Raw genomic sequence first — 25,851 nt, forward strand, 5'->3', positions numbered from 1 at the left:
TCCTAATTCCTATTTAGGTCAACATAGCTTTTGGTTTAGTAATAGATGTGCATGAACCACCTCACCCAGGGCCTTGCTGAGGTCACATCTTCGCCCACCTGATCAGACTCCAGTGGAAGCCCCTGTTTAGGATGTACCCGTGGCAGCCCACCAGCGGTTTCCCATCTTCCTGTTACCACCCAGGAGCAGCAGCCAGTCCCTCCCTCCTGGACAGGTCACTGTACCTGCTGGTTTCCAGAGCTCAGTAGAAACTGCCTCTTCAGGTGGTCATTCAAGAGTGGGCATGTGAGTATACACAGTGTACAAGGCCACAGAATAGACCTGAGTCACAATTGGAACAGTCCTGGTTCAGAGGTATTACAACATGTGACGAGGACGCTGGAGTCCAGCAGGCCTGCTTCAAATTCCCTTTGCTAGTTGGAGTGAGTTCCTCAGCCTTTCTGTGCCTCAGTTTCCTCATTAGTGAATCTGTAAACCAGTAGCAGCCTCATAGGATTACTGCGAGCAGTAAATATGTGAGGTGCTCTGCATGGCGCCTGCTGAGAAAGGTTCAATGAGCAGTAGTTGTCCTCACTGTAAACCGGGAGCTCCAAGTAGCGAAGGTTCAGTCCCAGTGTGTCCCACGCCACGCCAGGCCTGTTTGATTTCCATTTCATTGTGCTGTGTAGTTGCCTGACCTTTTCCCATTCTCTAACTGTCTTCAGACTCCCGTCTGGGATGCCAGAGCCCACCTTTAAGATTCGGAGCCATTGTCAATTCCAGAGAAGCCAGAGCGGCTTCTCTTTGACACTGACATTTCAGTAATAATAATTACGCTCTCCTCTCCACTTCAGAGTTAGTGGGTATGCCTCTCCATCACTCCCTCCTAGTTTCATGCTGGAGAATAAAATCCTGAATGTTTCTAATTTATGACCAAGTCTTTTCTCCCATGAAGGCAGCATGCTGCAGGAGGAAGATCATGTATCTGGGTGTCCGAGGGCCTGGGTCGTGGCCCCGGCAGACAAGCCATGGAAGCACTGGGAGCCCTGACTGCTCATTGATGAAATGGGGGTGACAGTGATCATCATCACGCTCTCCGTTATAGGCTGCTGCCAGGATGTAATGAGCTTGTGGGGTAAAATAAAAGGCATCGCACGCATCATAACATGACTGCGATGACTGACAGCAACCATCACTGAGCATGTTTCTGACATGCCAAGTTGTCACATATTCAGGTGCAGAGTGGGGCGTGTTGTGGGGGTGAGCAGGAGGCAGTGACTGTGCAGAGGCAAGAGGGGCCACTCCTCCCCAGACCCTGGGGTTAACATCTCAGAGCACTTTCCTGGAAGAATTTTCGGACAGTAAGTGGCACTGAATGCTCCAGAGGCTGGCAGTGCAGGAAGCCCTTGGAGCCCCAGTTTAAGTTGGGGAAAATTGAGAGTCTTCACTGAGTCATTCATTAAAAATGGAAGAGAAAGAAACAGCATGTCAGCGATCAGCTCAGAGAAGCATGCCTTCCTCATGAGCTGCTGTGGCCATCAGGTCTAGAGACGCCGGGATTCTGTTTCCCCAGGAGGTGAGGCTGAGACCAGAGTCTCCTCCTGGCTCATGGAGACTCTTCGGTGTCCCCCACACCCCGCCCCTGATCTTTCCCGCTCACTGGCTCTTCTTCCAGTAAAACACTGCATCTTTAATAAATTATCAACGTACTCGCTCGTCTGTCTCCTGGCGCCAGAGCTCAGTGTTGGCAGGGTTTTCCATTCCCTCGTGCCCCTAATAGATCTCACTGTTTGACTGATCTTTTAGATCTCTCCCACAGAAACCCTGCTGTCTGGGCCGACTCTCCTCACCATGTCCGGCTTTCTGGATTTTTTTCTCAGACTCTCAACCTTGTTGCTGCCCATCCCCATGCTCATCCCTTGGTCCTTGGACCACAGATGACTCGTGTGTAGGGCTCCAAGGCAGATGCCTTGAACCCCGGTGAATTCACAGGGAGACTGTAGGGACGAGCACCAGATTAGGAGTCACAGGATGTGGATTTCCCTCACCCCAGTTTCTCAGCAGGTGTGCCACCTTGAGCGAGATTCTGAGCCTTAGTTCAGCTCATCTGTGGAGTGGGAGCGGTTGTGAGGGTCACCTGAGACAAGGGGTGAGTCCAGGCTTCTGAGCTGTGAGCAGGGTCAGGAGGAGGGTCCTGTGAAGTTTTTTGAGCCTGTGAGGTGTGGGATGGCACCCCACTACCTGCCCTCCCTGGGCCTGTGCTGGAGGAGCTAATGGGGTACAGCCCTGTTCTTTACTCTGCAGGGACAGAGGCTGGGGGTCTCAGAGACCAGGAGGACAATGGCTCAATAAGCCATTACTGACACACACCTGGTGTGTCAGTAAGGTGGGCCCAGTTTAGGAGGTTTAACTGCGTCATCTCCATGGTCCTTTCCTTTTGTAAACCATGAGCTTGTGATTCTAGTCAATGAGCTGAACCCGGCATGCAGGCCGGCTCAGCCACTCTCTGGGCGTGATGATAGCAATTCTAGCTACCATTTCCTCAGCACCCTTTAAACACCACGTGCTTACATGCATCATCTGCAGTCTTCACAACAAAAATGTGTATTTATCCTCATTTTACAGGGAACAGTCTTGAAGCTCAGAGAGGGTAAATGATGTGTCCAAGGGCACACAGCTGGTTCTCGACATGTCCAGACTCAAATCCAGGCATCAGAGCCCAGGTTCTTTTCACTCACATTGACGCTGCATCCTTTGATCTCTCCTCCTCCTCTTGCCTCTCAATGCCCCTTACCTGCTTGTGGGACGGGACAGAACCCCCAACCAAAGATGCCTTTCCAGCCCCTGTGAGATCTGCCTCCACCCAGCAGGCAGAGTCGTCTGCAGATTTGGGCTGATGCTAAAAATAATAATAGTTACTATTTGTCAAGCATCTAACACAGCACTATGTAATCACCTAACATAGTAATAGTCTAAGGGAGAAAATCTTCCAGAATTGTTATCTCCATTTTCCAGATGAAGAAACTGAGGCTTGGGAAAGTAATATCGGATGCCCATTGACAACTGAGCCTCAGTTACAAAATGGCATTTGTGACATTCCTAACCATGCGTATTGAATGTTAGCTATGGTCAGAGCTTCTGAAAGCTGATGCTGTGAGAGCATTTAGCAGGAGAGCCTTGGGCCCCTTCCGTGTTACAGAGGAGCAGATGGAAAGCTGGAGAGGTGGGTGATTGGCTCACGTACCCACAGCTGGTCAGTGGTATCCTGATCCCCCAAGCCAGGATTCTGGGAACTGCCTCACGTGGTCTGCAGGTCCAGTTCTGTGCCCATGACTGGAATTCTGTGCCCCATTTCTGTCTGTCCCTCCCTACTTTACCCCCATGAGATCCAGCACCTCCTCCTCCACGAAGCCATCTTTGCCACTCCAGGCAGAGTTATGCCTCTGCGTAACTGCATGTGTGCATGCATCTGTGTCACTGTGGTCAATATACCTGCCTCCTCAGCTAGTCCTCCAAGGCAGGACAAATGGCCCCTGTCCCCAAAAGCTCTCAAAGGAGATAACTCTCAGTACCACCTCCCTCCCCAACTTGCCCCTGAGTAACTTGTACCACAAAAGCTGGGGTGTGCGGTCCCCCTGCCTCCCAGCATGTGGAATAGGAAGCATCCCCAAGGCAGTGCCTTCGTCCTAACCCCATGAGGGGTTTCAGAGCATCTTTCCCCATAGCAGGGACCACAGCAGCCAGGAGCAGCTTCAGGCCTGGCCATTGGACACACCCGGTCCTGGAGGTGGCAGGCTGCTGAGTCACTCTGCTTGGGCTCTTTTTCCTCCACTGTCTCTTATGGAGAGACCGGGAGGCTCTGCTGAGCTCTGTGACTTGTTGCCTTCTGTTAGAGAGACAGATGCTGGCCCTCATCCCTGACATCCACTTGTTCCTCTTGGGGCTGACCATGCTGGCTCCTTCCCCTCTGCCTGGGCCTCTCCAAGCCCCTCCATGCTCTCACAGACCTGCCACCTGCCAACTAACACTCCCTGCAGGTCTCCCTCAACCCTGGTTCCACCTCAACCACCTACGAGCAATGCCCTCCCTCTCCTCTGCTCCTAAGTGAGTCAGGTCTGTGTCCAAAGATAAGCAAGGCCAGGTCTCTTCTCACTGGGAGCTGTTTGAAGGCATTCTCCTTCCCTTTTTGTACTGGTTATCTAATGTACAACAAATCACTCCTGATTAAACTTTCTGGTGTAAAACAACAAGAATCATTGATTATCTTCACATTGTCTGTGGGTCAGGAATTCAGAGCATCTTGGCTGGGTGGTTCTGGCTTGGAGTCTCATTGAACTGCAGTTGGAAGTCTGCTGTAGCCACTGTCATCTGAAGGCTTGACTGGAGCTGCAGACCCACTTCCAAGGTGGCTCATTCATATGGCTGGCAAGTTGGTACCAGCCTTCAGCAGGTGGCCACAGTTCCTCTCCACCTGGACATCTCTCCATAGACAGGGCTGCTAGAGTGTCCCCACAGCATGGCAGCTGGCTTCCCTCCAAGTGGCCAAGGCAGAGCCTGCAATGTTTTTGTGATTTAACCTTGGGAGACACACACCGTCACTTCTACCATATTCTGTGAGTCATATGAGCTGCCCTGCTTCAGTGAGGGAGGGGCTACACAAGGACATAAAACCCAGTTAGTGAAGATCAGTGGCAGCCATCGGCGGGCTGGCTGTCACACCTTAGAAAGCTAGAAGAGGCTGTCTTCAGCTGACCTAGGAACACACTTCCTGACTTACTTTCTTCCTTTCTCCATCAATGGACAACTGGTATACTTAAATCCTGTTCTAGTGACGTAAAGATGGACAAGGGCATGGGCCTTCCCTGGAGGAACTCACAGTCAAGTTGAGGAGAGTCTCATCACGAGAACTGCTAGAAAAGAGTTATGTACAGAATGATGGCAACACAAAGGACAGGTCCTTACCTATTTGGGGGAGTATGGAACACCTTCACAGCAGAGGGGACATGTGCTCTGGGTCTTGAAGGTTGAATAAGAGTCCTCAGGTAGAGGAAGGAGAAAGGACATTGCTCCATGCAGAGGTAATAGCATGAGCAATGGCGGAGAGTCATGGCAGCATACAAGACTCAAGACTGATTTTGAAGGGTGTAGAAGGCTGTAATAGGGAGTTTGGACTTCATACATCAGGAACTGCTGGAGGGATTCAAACCAGAGGAAGCTTTGGCAGAGCTATGTGATGGACAGGACATGACTGGCAGGGGCAGAGACTGAAGGCAGAAAGATGGGTCAGAAAGCTGCTGCAGTGCTCCCCTGAGAAAAAAGGACTGTCTGAGAGGCCATGGGCATGAGAGGAGGGGTGAATTCAGGAGGTGGGGCAAAAGGACATGGTGAGAAATTGTTTCTGGCAGAGAGGACAGGCTTGAAGGACAAGACTTACCTTTTCCACCATCTCTGCCCCTGGGGCCTTCCTTCCCTAACTTTTGGCTCCTCCTGGATGACCCACGCCCAGCCCATGCTTGAGTCCTGATCAGAGCTGCCTGGCTTTTTCTAAATAAGTTCTCTGGACCAACACCATGAGCCTTCAGCATATGCCCCTGTAGAAAAAACTGATCAGAGTTATCTGAGAGGCCAACATGACACCAGGGCCATTAGCCTAGGACTAAGGATCTTAAATGCTTTAGGCCACAGACTTTCTTGAGACTAGTGAAAACTATGGACTATCTTTCCAGGGGAAAAGAAATGCACATTTATACACACAGTTTGCAAACAATTTCAGAGGGCTCACGTGTCCCTTGAAGTCCATCCCTGGGTCTCTGAACCCTACATTAAAAGCCCCAGGCCTAGGAAAAAAATAGATAATGAAAAAAGCAAATATTTGACTCCCTAAAGTCTGTTATTTACTTCATCTTTTAATATCCCCCAGCTCCCCGCAATAATTGAACATCCCCCGAAATAGCAAGAAACAGGAGGAAGCATTTACCCAGTGATAGCCCCTGGTGCCACCAGCCTCACTTGGCGGGTTTATTTTCATTATTATAGTAATTTTCAAGCTGCAGGCTACAATTTTCACTTGCAGCGAGGTATTAAATTGAAATTACCCCAGATGTAATTGTCATAGGAAATAATCCTGGATACATGGAAGTGAATGCCTTTTCAAGATGGGGTTTTATCACTCATACCAGGGTTTGGGGCTCTGCCTCTTTTACATGCCACATTTAGGTGTGTGTTGCAGGGGCCGGGCGTCAGCACAACATGGTAGCCTGAAGCTGTTAGCCCAGAACACAGTGAAGCCTCTGCCGACTGGAATCTACCCACTGGCCAGTGGTGTGGGCAGATGGGCTGAAAGGGTAGAGAGTGGGAAGCAGAGCCCGACTTGGGGTTGTGTTCATGCAGCTACCAGGAGCCACTGTGCACTGGCTCAGGCATGCAAGAAATACCACACTTATTTTCAGTATATCAACTCAATTCGTCTCCAAGCCCAGGTTCCCCCAAGGTGGTAGAAAATTCAGATGTAGTCATTCTTGGAGCTCCCCAGCCCCTCTTAGGGCCAGGTGAAGCCGTGGGGTCTTACCTAGTGGTCTGCAGCTGGGGAAGCCCTTCTAGATATCAAGCATCTGGCATAGGGATGCCCACCCAGATGCCCTCGGTTCTAGCCCTCCAGATATGCTTTGTCCCTGAAGGTCTCACTTGCCCTGTGCCTTTCCTTCCCCAGATGCACGCTGCTGGTGTATTGCACGGACCTTCCACCCACTAGCATCATCATCACCTTCCACAACGAGGCCCGCTCCACGCTGCTCAGGACCATCCGCAGGTGAGGCATCCTTGCTTGTCTGTTGGCCAGCTCTGGGCCAGCACTTGGTGACAGTGTGTCTGCTCCCCAGGTGCCCAGCGCTGTACTAGGAGCACCAGACACATCTAACTACATGCCAGGCACTATTCTATATGTCACATGTGTCCACTCAGTCACTCCTCACATTCCTGTAAGGGAGGCTATTATCCCATTTTATAGAAAGACAGAGGCCTGCGGTGTTAGGTAACCTGCAGAAGGTCAAAGAGAATAAGTAGAAGAAGCAGCCTCAGAGCCCTCAGCCTCCCCACTCTGCCAGGCTGCCTCTAGAGCATGGGTTCTGACTCCCACAAATGAGGAAGGGGCTGAGGCCCTGAAAGGCTGAGTGCACACCCCAGCCCCAGCATCAAGCTGGGGTCAGCACCCAGCACCCTGATTCTCTGCCCTCCCACACACTTGCCAGGGGCCATGCAAATCAGAACGGCCTGCAGCAATCACTAAGGCTTGCCTTCCTGACCATCTACCTGCAGTTCCATCCCCGTTCCCCTGGGCTTCAGTCCACTCATCCTCTGGGTTGTGTTCTTGCTCTAATAGGTGTATCCTGCTATGGATGGCCTCTGGCCTGCATGGGTTTTTGATGTGCCCAAGTCCCAGTGCCAGTCCCTAGCAGAACTCCCCTCAGAACATAGACCTGCACCCAGAAGACTTACCCAGGAATTCCTCCCCCAGATTCTCCAAAGACTCTGGCTGTTTCACCCCCCTTCCCCCATGCCCACCCTCCCCTCCAGAAGTCATCTGTCCTCTTCTCCCTCCCTCAGGCCACCAGCAGTATCTACCTCTCAGATGGCAATGACAGCAGCCGCCCTCACTCCAGCTCCTCTGCGCACATATTCTGTGCACCTCAGCTGCAGAGGTGAGGAGGCCACTGCCATGCCCACTTCACAGCTGAGGAAACTGACATTGGAGATACTAAATCAAGGTCCAGTGTCGCCTAGCCAGTGATAGTGAGGCAGGATTCCAGGCCTTGCACTCTGATCTCAGAGTCCTCCTTCTTGTCAGCCTGAGTAGGGAGAGGCTAGTACCAGTGGTGGCGTTCAGCATCCTTCGGGGCCAGGAATGCCACAGCCACGTCCCGCAGCTGAGCAAGAACCCCCAGTACCTCCATGTCCCCATGAAATGCGGCTCATTAGACCCTTCCTGTCCTGCTGAGCAGCACATCAGCTGGTGCCGATGCCACAGAGAAAAAAATATGATGAAACATGGGTCAGAGAGCACACGAAACACAGCAAAATCTCATTGTTTCCATCATGCAGGCTACACTTTTCCTGTCTCTCCCACCCCCACATGGCTGTGGGCAGTGGGAAGTTCCAGGTGATGGGAGGTAAGTCCTGCAGTAGGGTCACCCTGAGGGAAGGCACCAAATCTTCAGCTCCACCTGTCATGAATGATGAATGTCCACTGTATACAGTCACCACATCCCTTAGAGACATAGGGAGGGACCTGCCCAGACACACAGTTTTTAGCCCAGTGCTTCCACCCATCCAAGGGGACAGCCCTGTCTGCTGTTTAGACATCCTTGGCAATGTCAGGCTGGCTTCTTCCTCCAGCCACGTGCCCATCCTGGCTTCTGTAATCACCCCAAGAGCCACCTGATTCAAATTTGATTTCCCAACCAGGCAATAGCTCTTGACAAGAAAATGTGCCAAGTCACTGTCAGGTGTCACCGGGAGTCTCGGGGTAGATTAATGATAACAAAGTGCCTGGCTGGTTAAGTATGGGGACAACAGGGATGGAGGAGGCCCAATTCTCCTGGGTCTCCTGTGGTGAGGGGAGGAGCGTCTGGGGCATCCAGGCTGAGAGGACACACAGGGAAGTGGAGATGGCTGGTTCTGAAGTGCCAGACCACAGCCCTGCCGTTGTGATGTGCTGGGGCACCAGGGTGGGTTCATGGAGCAGACCAACTGCAACCTCTGCCTTCCCCACCGCCATGGTGGCTGCTCCACCGGTCATGACTGGGCATGCCTGCCAGATGTTTCCATGAGAACAGCGTTAGCACCTGAGAGAGGCCCCTCGCTTTCCAGGCTGGCCTCTCCCTGCCCATCCTGCAAGAAGCTCTCTGATGCTGGGCGCCTCCATCCCCTGACACCATCACACACATGCACCCCATCAGGGGCTTCCTCTGGGCCCTTCTCTACATATCACTATTCCAGTACTTGCTGCATTTTTTCAGCATGTAACCTTCAGTGAGCTCCTTTAGGGCAAGGACTTATCTTATCCATCTCTTAACCTCCCAATGGCTCAGTATCCTAACCAAGGAAATGAGAATACTAATCGTACTTAGTGCATAGGGTTGCTAAGGGTTAATTCGGCTAAAGGACTGAGAACAGTGCCTGGCATGGAATAAATGCTTGATCAAAGAAAGGAGGCTATGGGATACTTAAAAGGGTACCACACTTGGAGTCAGAAGACCTGGAGTCAAATCCAAACCCTACCACTTCCTAGCTGTGTGACCCTGGGGCATGTTATTAACTACATCTGTAGAAAATGATGATAAAAATATCTTTCATGTTTCTAATTCTATCACATTTCTACAATAAACGTTCCTCTGGGGAATGTCTCAGACATTTGGGGGCATTACAGTGTATGTAATATGGGGGCTTCTAGGCCCCCCAGGCCTCCCTAAGAGTATTTATGTCCTCGAGGGTACCTTAGCTGCTGTGCTCAGACTCTAAGACATGTTTCTCCTCTTCCTGCCACTCCTCCACCTCTATGCGGTATTGATACTTAATAATAATAAGATTACCATGTTAAATGTATCCTGAGCTTTGTGGCCTGCAGAACACATTCCTTCTCTCACTACAGTTGGAGCCTCATCCTGAGCCTGTGGGGCAGGTGGTGCACTTGTTGAGAGCAGAGGCATCAGGCGTCAGCTTTCCTGGGTTTCCTGGAGGTACAGCGAGGCTCCTCTGTCTGCCTGCCTGTTGGAGGGCTGCCCTGAGGCCCTGGAACCCTGCACTCTGGGAGGGTTCTCGGGGCCCATCAGCCCTGTACTTTTCAGAAGACACCCATGACGTGCCAGACGACTTAGCTGAGAGAGCCTGTTTCCTGCCTCCTAGGAACTTCAGATGTCAGCCAGCCCCGAGCTCAGACCCAAGTATGACACACACAAACAGCAAAATGGAGACCTGAGAGGCATGTGTAGACAACCAGGAGCTTATATCAAAAGCAGGCAGGGCAGAAATGAATGTTAGGGGTGGAGGCAGGAAAGATTACTTCTAGAAACTTCCATGCCTTAAGATTCTATACCTCCCTTTCACTCTCTATCCTGTTGCACAAATGAATCACTAGCCACTGAGAGGGGACTGACTGAAGGACATGTCCTGTCTCAGAGGTCTTCAATAAAGGGATCTTCTCTAAAGTACCTTTCATTGTTAACTTTCTGGAATTCTGGACAGGCTTTGTTGTCAGGCTCTTTGCAACCCCCCTGCCCAGACCCTCTGGCCCCCTAAGCTCTGGAGTTAGCTGGGGACTAGACAGGCTCACGTGGGGAACTCAGAGCCAGGTAGAGGCTCAATCGGGTACACAGATGATGGGGTGGGTGTAGAGAAGCATGACCTTGATGAATTAGGGGACATTCTCACTTAGAAAACAAGCCCTGAAGAGTGGTTTATCTTGACTCCTGATGCAGTGAGTCTGCATGTTTATGGGAGACCCAGCGCTGTCACCTTCTTTTTGGGGCATCCTTCACCGCCACCCCTCCCATGGGGGCTCTGAGGCATGGGCAATGGATCCCTTTATGTGTTGAGTCTTCTCACTGTTGCTTTTTTATAATATCCCAGATCTAGGGGAGCCATTTCTCAGAGTAAGGTGGTTAAGAATTTGGACTCTGGGGCCAGATTTTCATGGCTCTGCCCTTAACAGCTGTGTGATCACAAGCAAGCAAGTTAGCCTTTCTGCCTCAGTTTCCTTTTCTGCAAAACAGAGACTGCTAATAATAACTACCTGACATCATTGTGGAGAAGACAAAGTAATTTCAGATAGGGAAAGGACTTGGAGCAGTGCCTGGCATATAGTGAGCCTGAGCGGTGACAACAGGTGTATATTGTGAGCCTCCAGCCCTGGCAGACAGCAGAGTTATAATGCAGGGGCTCTCAAACTTGAGCAGGCTTCAGAAGCTCCCGGAGGGCTTATTAAAACACAGTTTCTTGGGCCCCATCTGTAGAAAGTCTAACCCAGGCTGGGCACAGGGGCTCATGTCTGTAATCCCAACATTTTGGGAGGCCGAGGTGTGCAGATCACCTGATGTCAGGAGATCAAGACCAGCCTGGCCAACATGGTGAAACCCCGTCTCTACTAAAAAAAAAAAAAAAAAAAAAAAAAAAAATTAGCTGGGCATGGTGGCAGGCGCCTGTAATCCCAGCTACTCGGGAGGCTGAGTCAGGAGAATCACTTGAACCTGGGAGGCAGAGGTTGTAGTGAGCCGAGATTGTGCCATTGCACTCCAGTCTTGGCAACAAGAGTGAAACTCCATCTCAAAAAAAAAAAAAGAAAGTCTAACCCAGTAAGCCTAGAGTGGGGCCCAAGAATTTGCATTTCTAACAAGTATCTAGGTGACGGTGATGCTGCTGGCTCCAGGATCCCACTTGGGAAAGTTATGCATATTTCTATTATTAGTTTCAATATTATTAATATCAATACCACCATTCAGAGAGCAGCTGCTGTGTGCCAGGCATGGTGAGCTCCTTTCACACAGCTGAGGAAATTATAGTGCTGAAGGTTCAGTACTTACTGAAGCTCTCCCAGCTAGTGAATGGTGGATACAAAGAAACAGTACTTGAACCCAAGTTAGTCTCACTCCAGAATGACTAAACTCAACTGTCAGCCGGCCTTGGGTCTTCATTCTACTGGTATTTATGGAGCGTTTGATAAAACCTGCCTGCCTAGAGCACCGTGGAGTTCACAAAGCAATTTCAAATACATTTCCTCATTTCACAGGCACAAAAGCCTGTGAAGTAGGTCAAGTATTAATATCGCCTGCTTTTACAAGGAAAATGTAATTACAGGAGGAAACGAAGGCTGGGAGCGAACCAACATCTATCTGGTTCAGGATTGCACAGTTAGTGGGTGGTGCAGCCCACCTGGCCTCTGAGCCTACACTGCCCACGCTGCCCTGCGGCCTCTGGGGGCTCCTTGAGGGCCAATAGTTAGGGCGCAGCAGGTGTAGAAGCCACCTGTGTACCTGCCCTCTGGCAGAGAGATGAGCTGCATATAGAAGACTCTGTTCTAGAACAATCCCAGGCAGAGTGAGGAGAGCATTTATTCCCATGCTGAGGCAAAGGAAGGGTGTGGGGAAGGCAGCTGGAGTGGGGGTGAGGCTGAGAAGAGCTATCCTCTGCTGGGCCTGGACAAATGGATTTGCTTTGCTATAGAGGCAGTGGTGAGAGCAAGGGAGGGAGACCTGAGCAACCATTCCCTCCCAGGGTGGAGGGAATGAGAGTGGGTGTGCGCGAGGGAGGGCCCTGGAGGACCACCTAGGCCAGGCTAGGTCCCTTGGACTGGACTTGACCTTCTCCTCTGACCACCCAGAGCACGTGCCCACCTCAGGCCCTCCCAGCTGCAGGCCATGTTTAAGGGGACTCCGCCATCGCTCCAATTGTTCTGATTAGAGAAGCAAAAACAAGCCAGGTGTTACCACGAAATGGTCTAATTAGCACTCACTGCTGACTATTTCTTTTTTTTTTTTTCTTTTCTGTTTTAAACCCTGGACATTTTTTATTCACTAATCATCTCTCAGTTCAACCAGTGCAGAGCCGCACGCGATTTACCTTTTGATGTTCGCAGAAGAGAACTCTTGAATTTCAAAGAGCTGGCAGGGATTTAGCAGAATTGAATGCAGAAGCTACAGCCGTAATCAAACCTCATTAGGGGTTATTCTTCCAGCAGGTTTTCCGCTGTCTCCTGCCTCCCTCCCTGATTAGAGGGCTGGTTGTTGTTTGTATGTGTTTTCTTTGGGACGATCATGGTGAACAGTCCCCTTCCACCATCCTCTGGCAGAGGCTGCAGCCTTCTTTCCCCTCCCTGACCATGAGCTCCCGAAGACAGAGACAGTGAGCTCACGACTTTGTGTTGGGGTTCCTCTCTCCATCTGATACTAGTTGCCATGGTGAGAATCAAGGCTTCATAAATATGGTAGCTCCAGGCTAAGTTCTCTTCCAGTAGAGTCTGCATCCTGCATAGAAGGGGTAGTGCTCTCCAATCAGGGCTCAGAAGGGTCCTCCTGGGAGGAGGGCTGCATACAGCGCCTCCACCTGCACCCATTCTGAACCCCCTCTCCAACATCACAGGGAATCCCGTGATAGCTGGTGTGGCCCAGCCATGTTTCTGAGTAGTCACGTGGTTTGGGGTGTTCAGGAGAAGCAGGATCCAGTCATCTCAGTCAGACCTAAGACACAGAGTTAACCTTGCCCCTGGATAGAGATCCACAGCACAGGAGGGGTAAGTGAGTCAGTTAGATTCAAAAATCATTAATGATGCACCAAATTAAGTGATAATAAAAAATTGCAACCATTTGTTATCATAAAGTGCCAAATATCATGTTAAATGCTTTTTATACAGTTTCTCCTTTAATTTGCTCAACTGCACTGTGAAATAAGTACTCCTATTATTATCCCTGTTTTCTAGATGGGATTCTTTGCTGCACAGAGCAGTAAAGTAACTTGCCCGAGATTACACAGCTTGTAGTAAGTAGCTGCTATACCACAAGCTTCTGGAGGGTAGAATCATCATATGCCCAGTGCTGAGCACATAGTAGGTGTTCAGTAAATATCCCTCGAGGGAATAGTTATGGACCAAGGCTCTGTGCTAGACTCTGGCAATAAAGAGAGCAGTGGGTCAAGGGTCTTGCCCTGGGATATTTCCCTCCAGAGGGGACCACAGGCGGGCGAGGTACAAAACCAAACTTCAGGGCTGGGAAGTGAGAAAAGTCATAGGATCAGATACAAACTGCCAGGAGATCCCCGAGGAGGAAGCAATTAATTCTCACGTAGTGGCTTGGAAAGCTGTTAGGGAGGAAGTGACATTCAAACTGGTCCTTGTGGGCAGCACAGGGGCATTTCAAGCAGCGGCAGCAGCAGGAGAGAGGCTCTTAGTTATGAATGAGCAGGACAGCTTCAGACAGCGGCACTGGGCATGGGAGGTGGGGAAATGTGGGCCAGCTTCTGATGGCAAAGGCCTTAGGAATGTGCTGAGGATTTGGGATGTCAATAGTGAGGAGCCCCTGGGGGGCTGTCAGTTTATTTATTTGCATTGTCGAGGAGAGTCACACAATCAAAGCTCCTTGTCAGAAAGTTCACTCTGGAGACCACGAGCAAGATGGCCTGGGAGAGGCTGGGGCAAGTTGAGGCTATAAACCAGACAGAAGAGGTTAAATCAGGGTAGAGATATAAGAAGTGAAAGTGATTTGAGTGACATTTTCCAGTCAAACCAGCCAGTCTTTACTGATTTGCTGTGGGGTTTCAGGGAGTAGGAGGGTTGCCGAGGTTAACTCCTGGGCTTCTGTCTGGGTGGCTTTGCGGGTGGTGGAGGTATTCACTAAGATGGTGAAGGCAGAATTACATTCCTGCTGGCTCACAGATATGCAGTATGACTGGACAAGCCCGTTGGTGCTCTGATTTTTCATTCCTTAAATGCAATGGTGTCTATTTAAAACTCAGGTTAGTACATATATTTTGCCACTAGAAGTTACAGTGATTTTTTTCTCTTTCCATCTTGCAGCGTAATAAACCGCACCCCTACGCATCTGATCCGGGAAATCATATTAGTGGATGACTTCAGCAATGACCGTAAGTCATGTTGCTCACTTGCTCTTTAGACACGAATGTCTATTCCCAGCCACTCTGTAACAGGCAGAGGTGAGTCCACTGGTTTTCTGGGAATGGGGAAAAGCCCAGGTTTGTAATAGGTACGGAAGTCTTTGAGCGTCCGTGGCTAGGCTCAGAAGGAGAGAAGCTTTATATCCAAAAAACAATTTCTCGGGTTCTCTGCAATAATCTGCAGTCTGAGCTAAGGCCCTCTTCCTATCATTTCCTGGGAGGTCTAGGTGGGCCCTGTCTTTGGGACCTCCCCAACCCCGTGGGACATCCTGTCACCTGGCCATGACACAGTGAGGGCTGCCTTCCAACCTTTCCACATTCTTTTCTTGATCATTTCCTACCTTGTGTCCTCCAGTTATCCTATCAAAGAACCTGAGTCTCATCCAAATTCACAGCAAATCCACTCTCTCCAAGAAAAACATGTGTGTCTTTCCAGACACTGTGCATCAAATTTGAAACGTACAGTAATAGTTGAAGCATTGTCAGAATTAATGTACTGGTAGTGCCGACACCTCCCCTGAAGGCCGTCCTCCCAGGAGCCTGGGTACAGTTCTGTGCAGTCAGTCATAACCAAGCAGAACACCCTCTTCCTGGTGATGAACTGAGGGAAATGGAATGACCACTGTGGACAGCTCCAGGTCCTATCAGAGTGGAGTCCACCCCCACTAGTTCTGAGGCTGGAAGCTGGGCATTGGGAGCCACCCCCACACTGGGATCTGCTGTACGAAGGCTGGAAACCCACACCCATTGGTGCTGCCTCGGAACCTCTGGGGGTGATGCAGAAGTGGGCTGTACATGAGGCCTAGAGTAATGAGATCAAGACTCTGAGTTCTGGAACGTGAGGATCTGCTCTCCCTTCCCCTGTGAGGAAGAACTTGGAGGTGGGCAGACACTGGCCTTGCTGAGGGGTAGCCTGGCACTGAAGCAAGAGAAGAGAGTGCTGCTGGATTCACTTGCAAGCAGAATAGCAGTGGTTACAACATGGACTCTGGAGCCAGACTGCCTAGGTTCAAATCCTAGACCTGTAAATCACTCACTAGCTATGTGCCTTGGGCAAATAATCAACCTTGTGCATGTCAGTTTCCTTGTTATAAAACAGAGATGGTATATATGGTTTATATAAGGATTAAACATGTTAACACATTTGAAGTGCTTAGAACAGTACCTAGCCCAGAAGCCTGTGTAAGTCTTTTCTGTTATTCTTTAAAGTTCAGAGCCAAGCAGGGAGGCCAAGGTCAATAAACTAATAAAGCAAAACCACAATGGTGGAGCCAAGATATGGAGTTCAGAGCCAGGGAGCTGGTGAACCAAAGGAGTGAGGAGCAGCAGGCAAGCCAGGGAGTAACAGGGACAAGTGCTTAGGATGGGGTTTCCTGTATGGTGGAGAAGTGAACCAGCTCTGTGTAATGGGAGGCATGCTGACTGGGACCCTTCCAAAAGCAGGTCTGTGAGCTGAAAGGAAAAGTCTAAAATCTCATTTATTCTTGGCCTTCCAGCAGTTTTTACCAGACCTACTAAATTGACCAGTGCTTTGAATGGCCTATAAGAAAAGAGAAATGGGGAACGGGCACAGAGGCTCATGCCTGTAATTCTAGCACTTTGGGAGGCTGAGGCGGGAGGATCATCTGAGGTCAGGAGTTCGAGACCAGCCTGGTTAACATGGTGAAACCTTGTCTTTACTAAAAATACATAAATTAGCCAGGCATTGTGGTGCATGCCTGTGGTCCCAGCTATCTGGGAGGCTGAGGCAGGAGAATCGCTTGAACCCAGGAGGTGGAAGTTGTAGTGAGCAGAGATTGCGCCACTGAACTCCAACCTGGGCGACAGCAAGATTCCGTCTCAAAAACAAACAAAAGAGAAATGAGATTGTTTGTATTAATAACAAGGATAAATGCTTGAGGGGATGGATACCCCATTCTCCATGATGTGATTATTATACATTGCATGCCTGGATCACAACATTTCCTGTGCCCCATAAATATATATATCTACTATGTGTCCATAAGAATTAAAGATTAAAAAATTAAATTAAAAATTGTTTAAAGAGAAAAATAACAAAAAAGAAAAGAGAAATGTCCCCAGGTGACTAAGCCAAGATTTTCCACCTGGAACATTTTCAATCAAGTATACAGGTTCCATTGTGTACTGACCTGTTCCAAAGTGGCGCTCTTGAGGCCTCTTTGCCCTAGACTGGCCACCTTGTATGACAGCAGTGATCTGTCAGCCCCTCATAGCCTGGAAACACCCTGGAGTCAGGACTGCGCTCTGCAGTTAGGGGACAGTGGACAGGGCTGCCTCACCTACCCTTCAGGTTCACCTGCAGTGCACACAATTGTAACACGTAGGTCCATCCCCGGGCGCTCAATTGGCTTAACCTTTTGTCTTTGCAGCTGATGACTGTAAACAGCTCATCACGTTGCCCAAGGTGAAATGCTTGCGCAATAATGAACGGCAAGGTAGGTCTGAGCTGTTGTGCGGGAGCCTCCAGTGTGAGTGTCGGGGGGTGGAAGGTGTGATGGTGTGTGTGTGTTGGGGTGATCAGTGGGGAATGCTGGGTGGCTTCTCCCTGGTCTCGCTGGACAATGGAGTGACAGTGGCACCCACTTCGTCATTTGTTCCTGACTGCAGGTCTGGTCCGGTCCCGGATTCGGGGCGCTGACATCGCCCAGGGCACCACTCTGACTTTCCTCGACAGCCACTGTGAGGTGAACAGGGACTGGCTCCAGCCTCTGTTGCACAGGGTCAAAGAGGTGAGTGAGGCTGAGGAGCAGGGCTGGGCCTCGTGCCCCAGCTTTCTCCAGGCTCTCTCTCAAGCTCATTACTTCACATGTGCACCCCCAGTTCTTCTGGGAGGTGGGCAGAACAGATCGCAGTCCCGATTTTATTGATGAAGGAACTAAGGTAGAGCAGCCTGTGTGAGGTCACACGGCAGTCAGTGGTGGAGCAAGGACCAGGATGTGTTGTGACTGGGACTGTCACCCATAGCAAGCCTGCACTTGGGACAGCTGGGACATAACATATGCAGTTTCCTGGGCAGGAATGAACTGCCCAGAACCGGTTCTACCGGACAGCAGAAGGTTCCAGAATGGGAACCCTTATGGGTGTCTTTTGTAGAAAGGAGGCAGCAAACTTAACCAGGCTTCATCCCCTAATTCCTGGGGCCTCTGTCTTACTTCTACCCTCACCCAAAGGCTACACCAAGCAGGCAGGCTAGATGCTAAGAGACCTGAATTCCTTGCCCCTCTTTGCCCTTAAATTACTCTACAATTCTGGATGCTTCATTCCTCCAGTGTCTCAATTACTCCCCAAAAAGTGAAAGGAAATTTAATTTTTCTTATTATTTTATATTCCCTGAAGTCTATCCACTTCCCTACTGATCTACAGAATGTGTGGCAATTGCAGATGGCAGTATCAATTCAATGACTAGCATTCATACTGTGTTCCTCTTCCTGAGTTATTGACTCCTATAGCCATTCTGTGAAGTAGGAGGTCAGGTATTTTTAATATACCCACTTCACTAAAGAGGAAACAGTCAGGGCAATTATATCACTAGGTCTGATGTTTTCTACTTGGTACCACCAGCACCAGAACGCTGGCGTTACCTCAACAGCATCTTCCCTGTTCTGTGGTTATTTCCTGCTCACTCTTCATGGTAGCTCCTAAACTCCTACCTGCATAATGACAGTGTTAAGAGGACTAAAGAATCAAGCTATGTCGTCTGCTCAGAAGAAAACAAGGAAATCCTTCCCAACATTGTTCATTCCAATGAGATAACCTCAGTGGGTTTACAAAGTTCTGTCACATGGGCCTAGAGGTTAAGACCCATCAGTAACCATTTCCTCTGAGATTGGGATGGCTCGTTGTCCACTTAGTGTTGTTTAGAAAAATCTCCTCTCCAGAATCGCTTGAACCCAGGAGGCAGAGGTTGCAGAGAGCTGAGATCGCACCATTGCACTCCAGCCCAGGCAACAAGAGTGAAATTCTGTCTCAAAAACAAAAAAGAGGAAGAAGAAAAATCTCCTCTCCTACTCTTTTTTGATATCTTCTAGGCAAAGAGGTCTGGATTGGGAAATGTTGAAGGGCCTCTCCTGGCACTGAAGTCCCTTCCAAATGCACCCCTCCCTCCATGCTCTCTTCTGCAGCCCCTTGTCCCTGGACATGCCCTGACATTCCCACTGCTCCAGCTCTGACCAAGCCCTTCCTGTCCCTGGATGCCCTTCCCCTCCTCTCCACAAACCCCCTTGCTCTGTGGGGCCTCATCCACGGCTCCCCTCCTCTAGGCAGCCTTTCCTGACTGCGTGGCCAGCTAGGATCACTCCTGGCAGTCATTGCTCCCTTAGCCCACCATTTCCTCTTCTGGGTTAGTCCTCTGCCTCCCCTAATAGCTTACAAATCCAGTGGGGACACCAATGACTCCTTGTGGCCACCCTGCCTGTCACAGAGTAGGTGCTCAGTGTTCAGAAATGATAATAAAAAACCAGATGCCATGGGGAGGTGTTATGGTTGGAAGAGGAGAAAATCAAGCTTGCTTCCTACCCGTAAATGAATCAACAGACATATCCTGAGCACCTATTTTGGGCAGAGTCCCAAGGGTTGGAATGGGCTGTGTAAAAGGTATCCATACCCTGCTTAGTAAGGTCCGCTGGGTTCCTTGTGCACTGGTGCCACACTGCTTCACAAATGACCTCCAGTAAAGGGAAGCACAGTATAAGTGACCGCAAGTAGAAGCAACACAAAAACTCTAGAAAGAAGGAAATTTGGCTGGGTGCGGTGGCGCATGCCTGTAATCCCAGCACTTTGGGAGGCCAAGGTGGATGGATCTCGAGGTCAGGAGATTGAGACCATCCTGGCCAACATGGCGAAACCCTGTCTCTACTAAAAATATAAAGAATTAGCTGAACGTGGTGGCACGCACCTGTAGTCCCAGCTACTCGGGAGGCCGAGGCAGGAGAATCGCTTGAACCAGGGAGGCAGTGGTTGCAGTGAATCGAGATTGTGCCACTGCACTCCAGCCTGGGCGACAGAGCAAGACTGTCTCTCAAAAAAAAAAAAAAAAAAAAGGAAGGAAATTATTTGTGAGGAAGAAATATGGAAAACATTTGAGCACCTCCTGGTTATAGAAGTAGAGGAACTCTACTCCGCAGCAGGAACCTTTACCTCCCCAAAAATGTCTCTCTGCCTGTGAGTTGTTGACACTACCCTAGGGCCAGCTATGTCGTCCTGCTGCCATTCATGCCTGGAGTTAAAAGGAAACTGGAGTATGTTAAACAAAAACTAAAGGTTAAGGTTGCAGAATCAGAACTGAGTCTAGGAGTACTTAGCTGGGGAAAAAACTGGTGGGAGTTGGAGATAGTGTCTCTGTTTACAGGGGATTTTATACAGAAGAGACAAGGTATTCCTTACTTAAACTCAGGTCATATTTTTAAAGTGGATTTCCAACTCAGGGACTGCAGTATAGCGGAGGGGATGGAGTAGGCTGCGACTTACCTCATCTTCCATTACAACAGTAACCCATGGTCATTGCAGACATTTTGGAAAATATGGACTGGTAGAATGAAAATGAATCAACCAAAATTCTTTTTTTTTTTTTATTATGCTTTAAGTTTTAGGGTACATGTGCACAATGTTCAGGTTAGTTACATATGTATACATGTGCCATGCTGGTGCGCTGCACCCACTAACTCGTCATCTAGCATTAGGTATATCTCCCGATGCTATCCCTCCCCCCTCCCCCCACCCCACCACAGTCCCCAGAGTGTGATATTCCCCTTCCTGTGTCCATGTGATCTCATTGTTCAATTCCCACTTATGAGTGAGAATATGCGGTGTTTGGTTTTTTGTTCTTGCGATAGTTTACTGAGAATGATGATTTCCAGTTTCATCCATGTCCCTACAAAGGACATGAACTCATCATTTTTTATGGCTGCATAGTATTCCATGGTGTATATGTGCCACATTTTCTTAATCCAGTCTATCATTGTTGGACATTTGGGTTGGTTCCACGTCTTTGCTATTGTGAATAATGCCGCAATAAACATACGTGTGCATGTGTCTTTATAGCAGCATGATTTATAGAATCAACCAAAATTCTATCATGCAAAGACATCCACTGTTAACCTTTCTTTCCATTCAGTATCTTTTTCCTTTGCAGAAAGTGTCTTTTTTAAATAGTTACTATAATACTGTATTTATATGATTTTTGTATTCTGCTTTTTTCCCTTAATGTTATACATAAGCATTTTCTGAGCAACTTTTCTAAGGCAGTTTGCTCCTTGCCGAGAGAATGGCAGATGCGTTGTAGTGTACGCTTGCAGTCAAGAAGTTCATCTCAGAAAGAAATGAGGGGCTGAGGTCCAGGGCACGGTGCAGTGCACACTTGGCACTTCTGTCCCCTCCTCAGGCTGTTCACCCCTCAGGACCTCTGCCTCTGACCAGACCCCTTACCCTCTCAGTTTGCTGACCATGCACCCTGGAACTGAAGTTCCTGGGGCCCCAGGTCTCTTTGGATATTGGGGGCTGCTAGGTGAGGTCATGGTAAAGACTCAGACCTGAACCCAGGAGCTCTCTGCCCAGAGCTGTGCCCAGGCCTCTATGGGTGCAGCCGTCACAGCAGTGGACTCAGTCCCCATGGCCACTGCCCCCAAACTGATTTCATATGAGTGTGCATGTGTGTATGTGTGCACGTGTGTGTGCATGTGTGTGCGTGTTTTGTGTGTTGTGTTGTAAAATACATATAATGAAAGTTACCATTTTAACCTTTGAAAGTGGGCAATTGAATGATTTTAGTATATTCACAGGGTTGTGTAATCACCACTGCTTAATTTTAAAAGTTTTCATCACCCCAAAAGGAAAAGTTTTTATTACCCCAAAAGGAAACCTCATACCCGTTGGCAATCACTCACTCCTCATTCTCCTCTTCTCCCTGCCCCTGGCCACTGCTAATCTGCTCTCTGTCTCAATGGATTTGCCAGTTGTGGACATTTCATATAAATGGAATCACACAACATGTGGCCTTTTGATACTGGTTCCTTTCACTTAGCGTATCTTTGGGCTTTATCCATGTTGTATGGATATTGGCATACTGTTTCAAGTATGAATGCATGTATTGGCATTCATTTTCATGGCTAATACTATTCCATGGCATGTGTATACCACATTTTGTTTATCCATCCAACCATTGATGAACACCTGGGTTGTTTCCACCTTTTTACTTTTGTGAATAGCGCAGTTATAAATATTTGTGTACAAGTTTTTGTTTGGGTCTCTGTTTTCAATTATTTGGGGGTGTATATGTGAATTGCTGCTGGCTCATATGGTAAATTGATGCTTAACCTGCAGGGACCCCCAGGCTGATTTTGTCCCTGCAGAATGTGTTAAGGGAGCCTTGCTTTCCTTGGGCACATAATGAACCTCTGAAGCCCTTTCCATCCCAGTGGTCCCAAGTGCATCTCAGAAACCCTCTCTGAAAAGTGCTCTCCTTTCTACATCCATGGCCAGCCTTACCTGCTGGTCGGGCAAAGCCTTCATCTCTTCGTTTCCGAATGTGAGCAATGTCTGCCTGCTGCCGACGCTCCTTCTCTTCCTAAGCTAAGCTCCTGGGTCCTTGCCCCACCTGAGCTAAAGCTTTTGTAGCAAAGAGGTTAGCAAAGAGACAAACCCAGGAGCCATGGTCCAGCTTTCACCCTCCCAGGTCTGCAGTGGCCTTGAGGGCTGCAGAGGTTTTTGCTAAGACTCTGACTCCTTTAATGACCTGGAACAGTTCCTCTGGGCCAGCCCTTTGGGGACAGGGAGTGAGGGCGTGAGTCAGCCTGTGTTTCCTGGTGTCTTTGTATGTGTCTTGTCTCAGAGTAGGACATGATTTGATCCTGTGAGTGGAAGTGGAAATTTTAAGCTGTAATTGGAGTTTGGGATTTTCAAAAATAGAAAGAGATAAGAAAGAGACTGGGCCTCAGCTGTCATCCGCTGTCCTCAGCTGGTGTTTTCCACATTGAAAACCTCCCCAATTTTCCTTCTTTTCCTTTCAATTACATGATGATACTTGAAACAAGTACCAAGTTGGGGTTTTTTTTAAACATAAGCTTATTTTTTTTTCAGTCTCCTTATCCACGTAGTTCTTTAGTGGGAAAAAAAAGATTTTAAGAAACTCCAATCTCTGCAAAGCATTTGGTAAATTTATATAAATCATAGCTTACATATTCTTCAAAGTCTTATCACATGCCTTTCTCTCTTGTTTCCTCACAAAATCCCAGTTAGAGAGGCAGGATAGTTTTGCAAATAATAATTTGTCTTTCTTTTATAGATGAAAAACCGAGTCCCCAGAGCTGGCTGATTTAGTTAAGGTCACACATATTCTAGATGGCAGAATCAGAATGGGAACCCAGGTGTCCTGTCAACCCAGCTGTCCTTGTCTTTGCCCCACAATGTCACCTCCTTGAGGATTCCCCCCTGTGTTCCCCACCCCTCCCTTCAGGCCAGCTTAGAGGCCCCTAGGCTGTGTATCTATACCCACATCAGAACCATCTACTCACCTGTCCTCACCTTCTCTAGACTGTGAGGTCTTACTCATCCTTGTACCTGCCACGATTCCTAAATCATAGTAGGTGCTCAGGAGTGCTGGTTGATCACAAGAGTGGACGTCTCTAGGAGCTTTTTGATTGCCCATTCACAATGTGGTTTTAATTACATGACTCAGTGGAGAAATGAGAGGCCTGATGGCAGGGGTGATAGATGGCCATGGGCTGATGCATTCAGCCTCTTGTAGTTGCTCCTGGTGAGGGTTGGGTAGGAGTTGGGTGGAGAGTAGGGGCTTGGATTTGCTTGGAAGAGGGGAGAGGAGGGAGTGTGGTCCAGGATCTGCAAGGGTTCCACCAGCTGCCTGCTTGAGCCTAAGCATGGACCTTGCTTTAAAGATACATCCTGCTGGGGCATGCACACAGAGAACTCAGTGTGCCTCGGTGCTTTAATTGAGAGTCCCTCCATCCCCCAGCCTACAGGAGGAGAAGCCGTCTTGTTCAGCTGTAATTGACCCACCTGCTTGCTAGCAGCACTGACACAATGTCCTTAGAGGGAGCTAATAGATGCCCTCTTTTAGCCAGCACAGATTGAACACCTGCTGCCCACCAGGCTTTGGGCCAGAGCTGAGGAATACAAAAGCGGAGCAGGTACTGACCTCCCAGGGCACTCAGAGAGGTTGTGTCCTGACTTTGGTGACTCATTATAAAGCCTCTTGCAGGCCCATTCAAGGTCATAGTTTATACATACTTAGACCCAAATATCCCTCACTACCTGTCTGGCCTCCAAGACTCTCAGCCAAGCAGATACCACAACTGAGCTATGACAGGAATAATAGAAGGACAGAACCCCTCAGAGCTTACAGGAGGAGTGCACCAGAGCCTGTTGCAGCCCTGGAGGCAGAGCCCATGCATGGCTTCTGGGGAAGTCTGTGACCAAAGTAAGCAACCAGCATTTTATTTTCCATTGCAGGTTTTAAATACTGGGGAAAGATTTTTTTTAAAGTCAAAGCAAAACAGGATTGCAGTCTGGGGGCCCCCAAGACTACCCTCAGGTTTAATAACTTGCTACAAGGACTGAGGACTCAGCAAAACTGTTAGAATCATGGTTATGGCTTAACTACAGTGAAAGGATACAAATTAAAACCAGCAGTGGGTGAAGGTGCACAGGAAGAGTCCAGGCACAAGCTTCCAGTTGTCCTTTCCCAGTAGGTTGTACAGATACCACTTACTTTTCCTAGCAAGGTTGTGAGGCAACATCACAGAGTATTGCCAAAGGGTAAAGCTCCCCCCAAGCCTCGATATCCAGGGTTTTTATTGGGTGTCAGTAAATAGACATGGCTAACTACCCTCATGATCTCCATGCCTTTTCAGAGGTCAAGTTGAGTTGGTACCACACAGCCCAAGGTCTTCTCCATAAACCATATTGTTAGCATAGATTATCTGGTGTAGCCCACAGCCCCAGGTAAACAAAGACAGTCTTCTAGGCAGGACATTCCAAGGGGTTAGAGGTTACCTCCCAGGAGCTGGGCAAGGGCCAAACATATCTTTGGGCATGGTTAATCTTTATTGCATAAGAGTCACAGAAGGACCTAGTACAGCTGCAGAGGCCCCAAAGCTCAAAGCAAAGGCAAAACCAAGACTTTGTCAGACATACAGAAGATATCTCTGAACTTCTGAGGTCACTTCAGAATTCAAGGAACAATTGTGTGTGTATTTGTGTGTGCATGTCCAGGTATTTGTGTGGATGGTGGTGTTTGTGTGCCTGCAGTATGTATCCATATGTATCCATGTATCCTGTTGACATATCCACAGACACACAATGACAGTGGCCCGAGAGCCCCAGAGGAACTGTGGCAGCTGGGCAGGTGCAGTGCTGACTATGAATGAACCATCTGTGACATCCCAGAGGTAGAAGTAATGCATTGAAAATGAGCATTTCTTTCCATGTGGGCCAATTGGTTTTCAGAGGCACCTTGTTACTGTCAGAATGAGTCACATGTGGGAGGCTGAGGGCCAAATTAAGTCTGTGAACTTAAAATCAGGCACTCAGTGAATCTAGAGTTTAAAATAAGAAGACAACCTCATTTGGGGGAAAGAATGAACCAGGAAATTAAATGGCTTCAAGGAGAAACAGAGGTTCCTGCCTGTGCTGGCCAAAGGGTGGTTGGTGCAGAGGATTGGAAAAGCAGTCCTGCCTGGTTCCCAGGGACCTGCTGGTTTTGATGGGCTGCCTGATTCCCATTTAGCTGTCCAAAAGTTTCGGTGTTCACAGCTCTTTGACACCTCTCTGGGCAATGTGGGGAGTTTTCCTCACTGCACATCAGGTACAGGGCTACTCACCCAGAAATGAGAAATTTGAAATATATATGTACAGTGGCTCGATGGCTCCAAGAAGCTGGTGACTTAGGCTTGCATATTTTGAAAATGTTTCCTGCATGATTTTGATGCCGTAGATGGGGTGGCCTGAGGGACGTAGCAAGTAATGAGGCTGGAAAGCTAGAGATAGGCCTGTTCTTGATGGTCTGGGATGCTATGCTAAGGAGTTTGTACTTTGTCTTAGAGGCAGTTAAAGTTTTTAGCAGCTGAGTGGCAGAGTCAGATTTGCAAATCAGAAAGACAACTTTGGCAGCCATATGTAGAATAAAAGGAGAAGAGCAGGAGATAGAGTGGGGTTGGGTTTAGGAGTCCATTGTAGTACTCTAGG

General features: G+C 48.9%; 1 protein-coding gene across 3 annotated transcripts in view; it reads left to right on the forward strand.

Moving 5' to 3' along the window:
• Positions 1-25,851, forward strand: part of GALNT14 (polypeptide N-acetylgalactosaminyltransferase 14) — a 227,400-nt gene that overhangs the window by 164,921 nt on the left and 36,628 nt on the right. For all 3 annotated transcript variants that reach the window (XM_024927753.4, XM_003827154.6, XM_063594637.1), the window contains exons 3-6: positions 6,689-6,787; positions 14,537-14,604; positions 17,025-17,090; positions 17,263-17,384. In XM_024927753.4, the coding sequence (XP_024783521.2) occupies positions 6,689-6,787; positions 14,537-14,604; positions 17,025-17,090; positions 17,263-17,384 (355 nt within the window). The remainder of the gene's footprint in view (positions 1-6,688; positions 6,788-14,536; positions 14,605-17,024; positions 17,091-17,262; positions 17,385-25,851) is intronic.

The sequence above is a fragment of the Pan paniscus genome, chromosome 12 (genome assembly GCF_029289425.2).
Source record: "Pan paniscus chromosome 12, NHGRI_mPanPan1-v2.0_pri, whole genome shotgun sequence".
Taxonomy (NCBI): domain Eukaryota; kingdom Metazoa; phylum Chordata; class Mammalia; order Primates; family Hominidae; genus Pan; species Pan paniscus.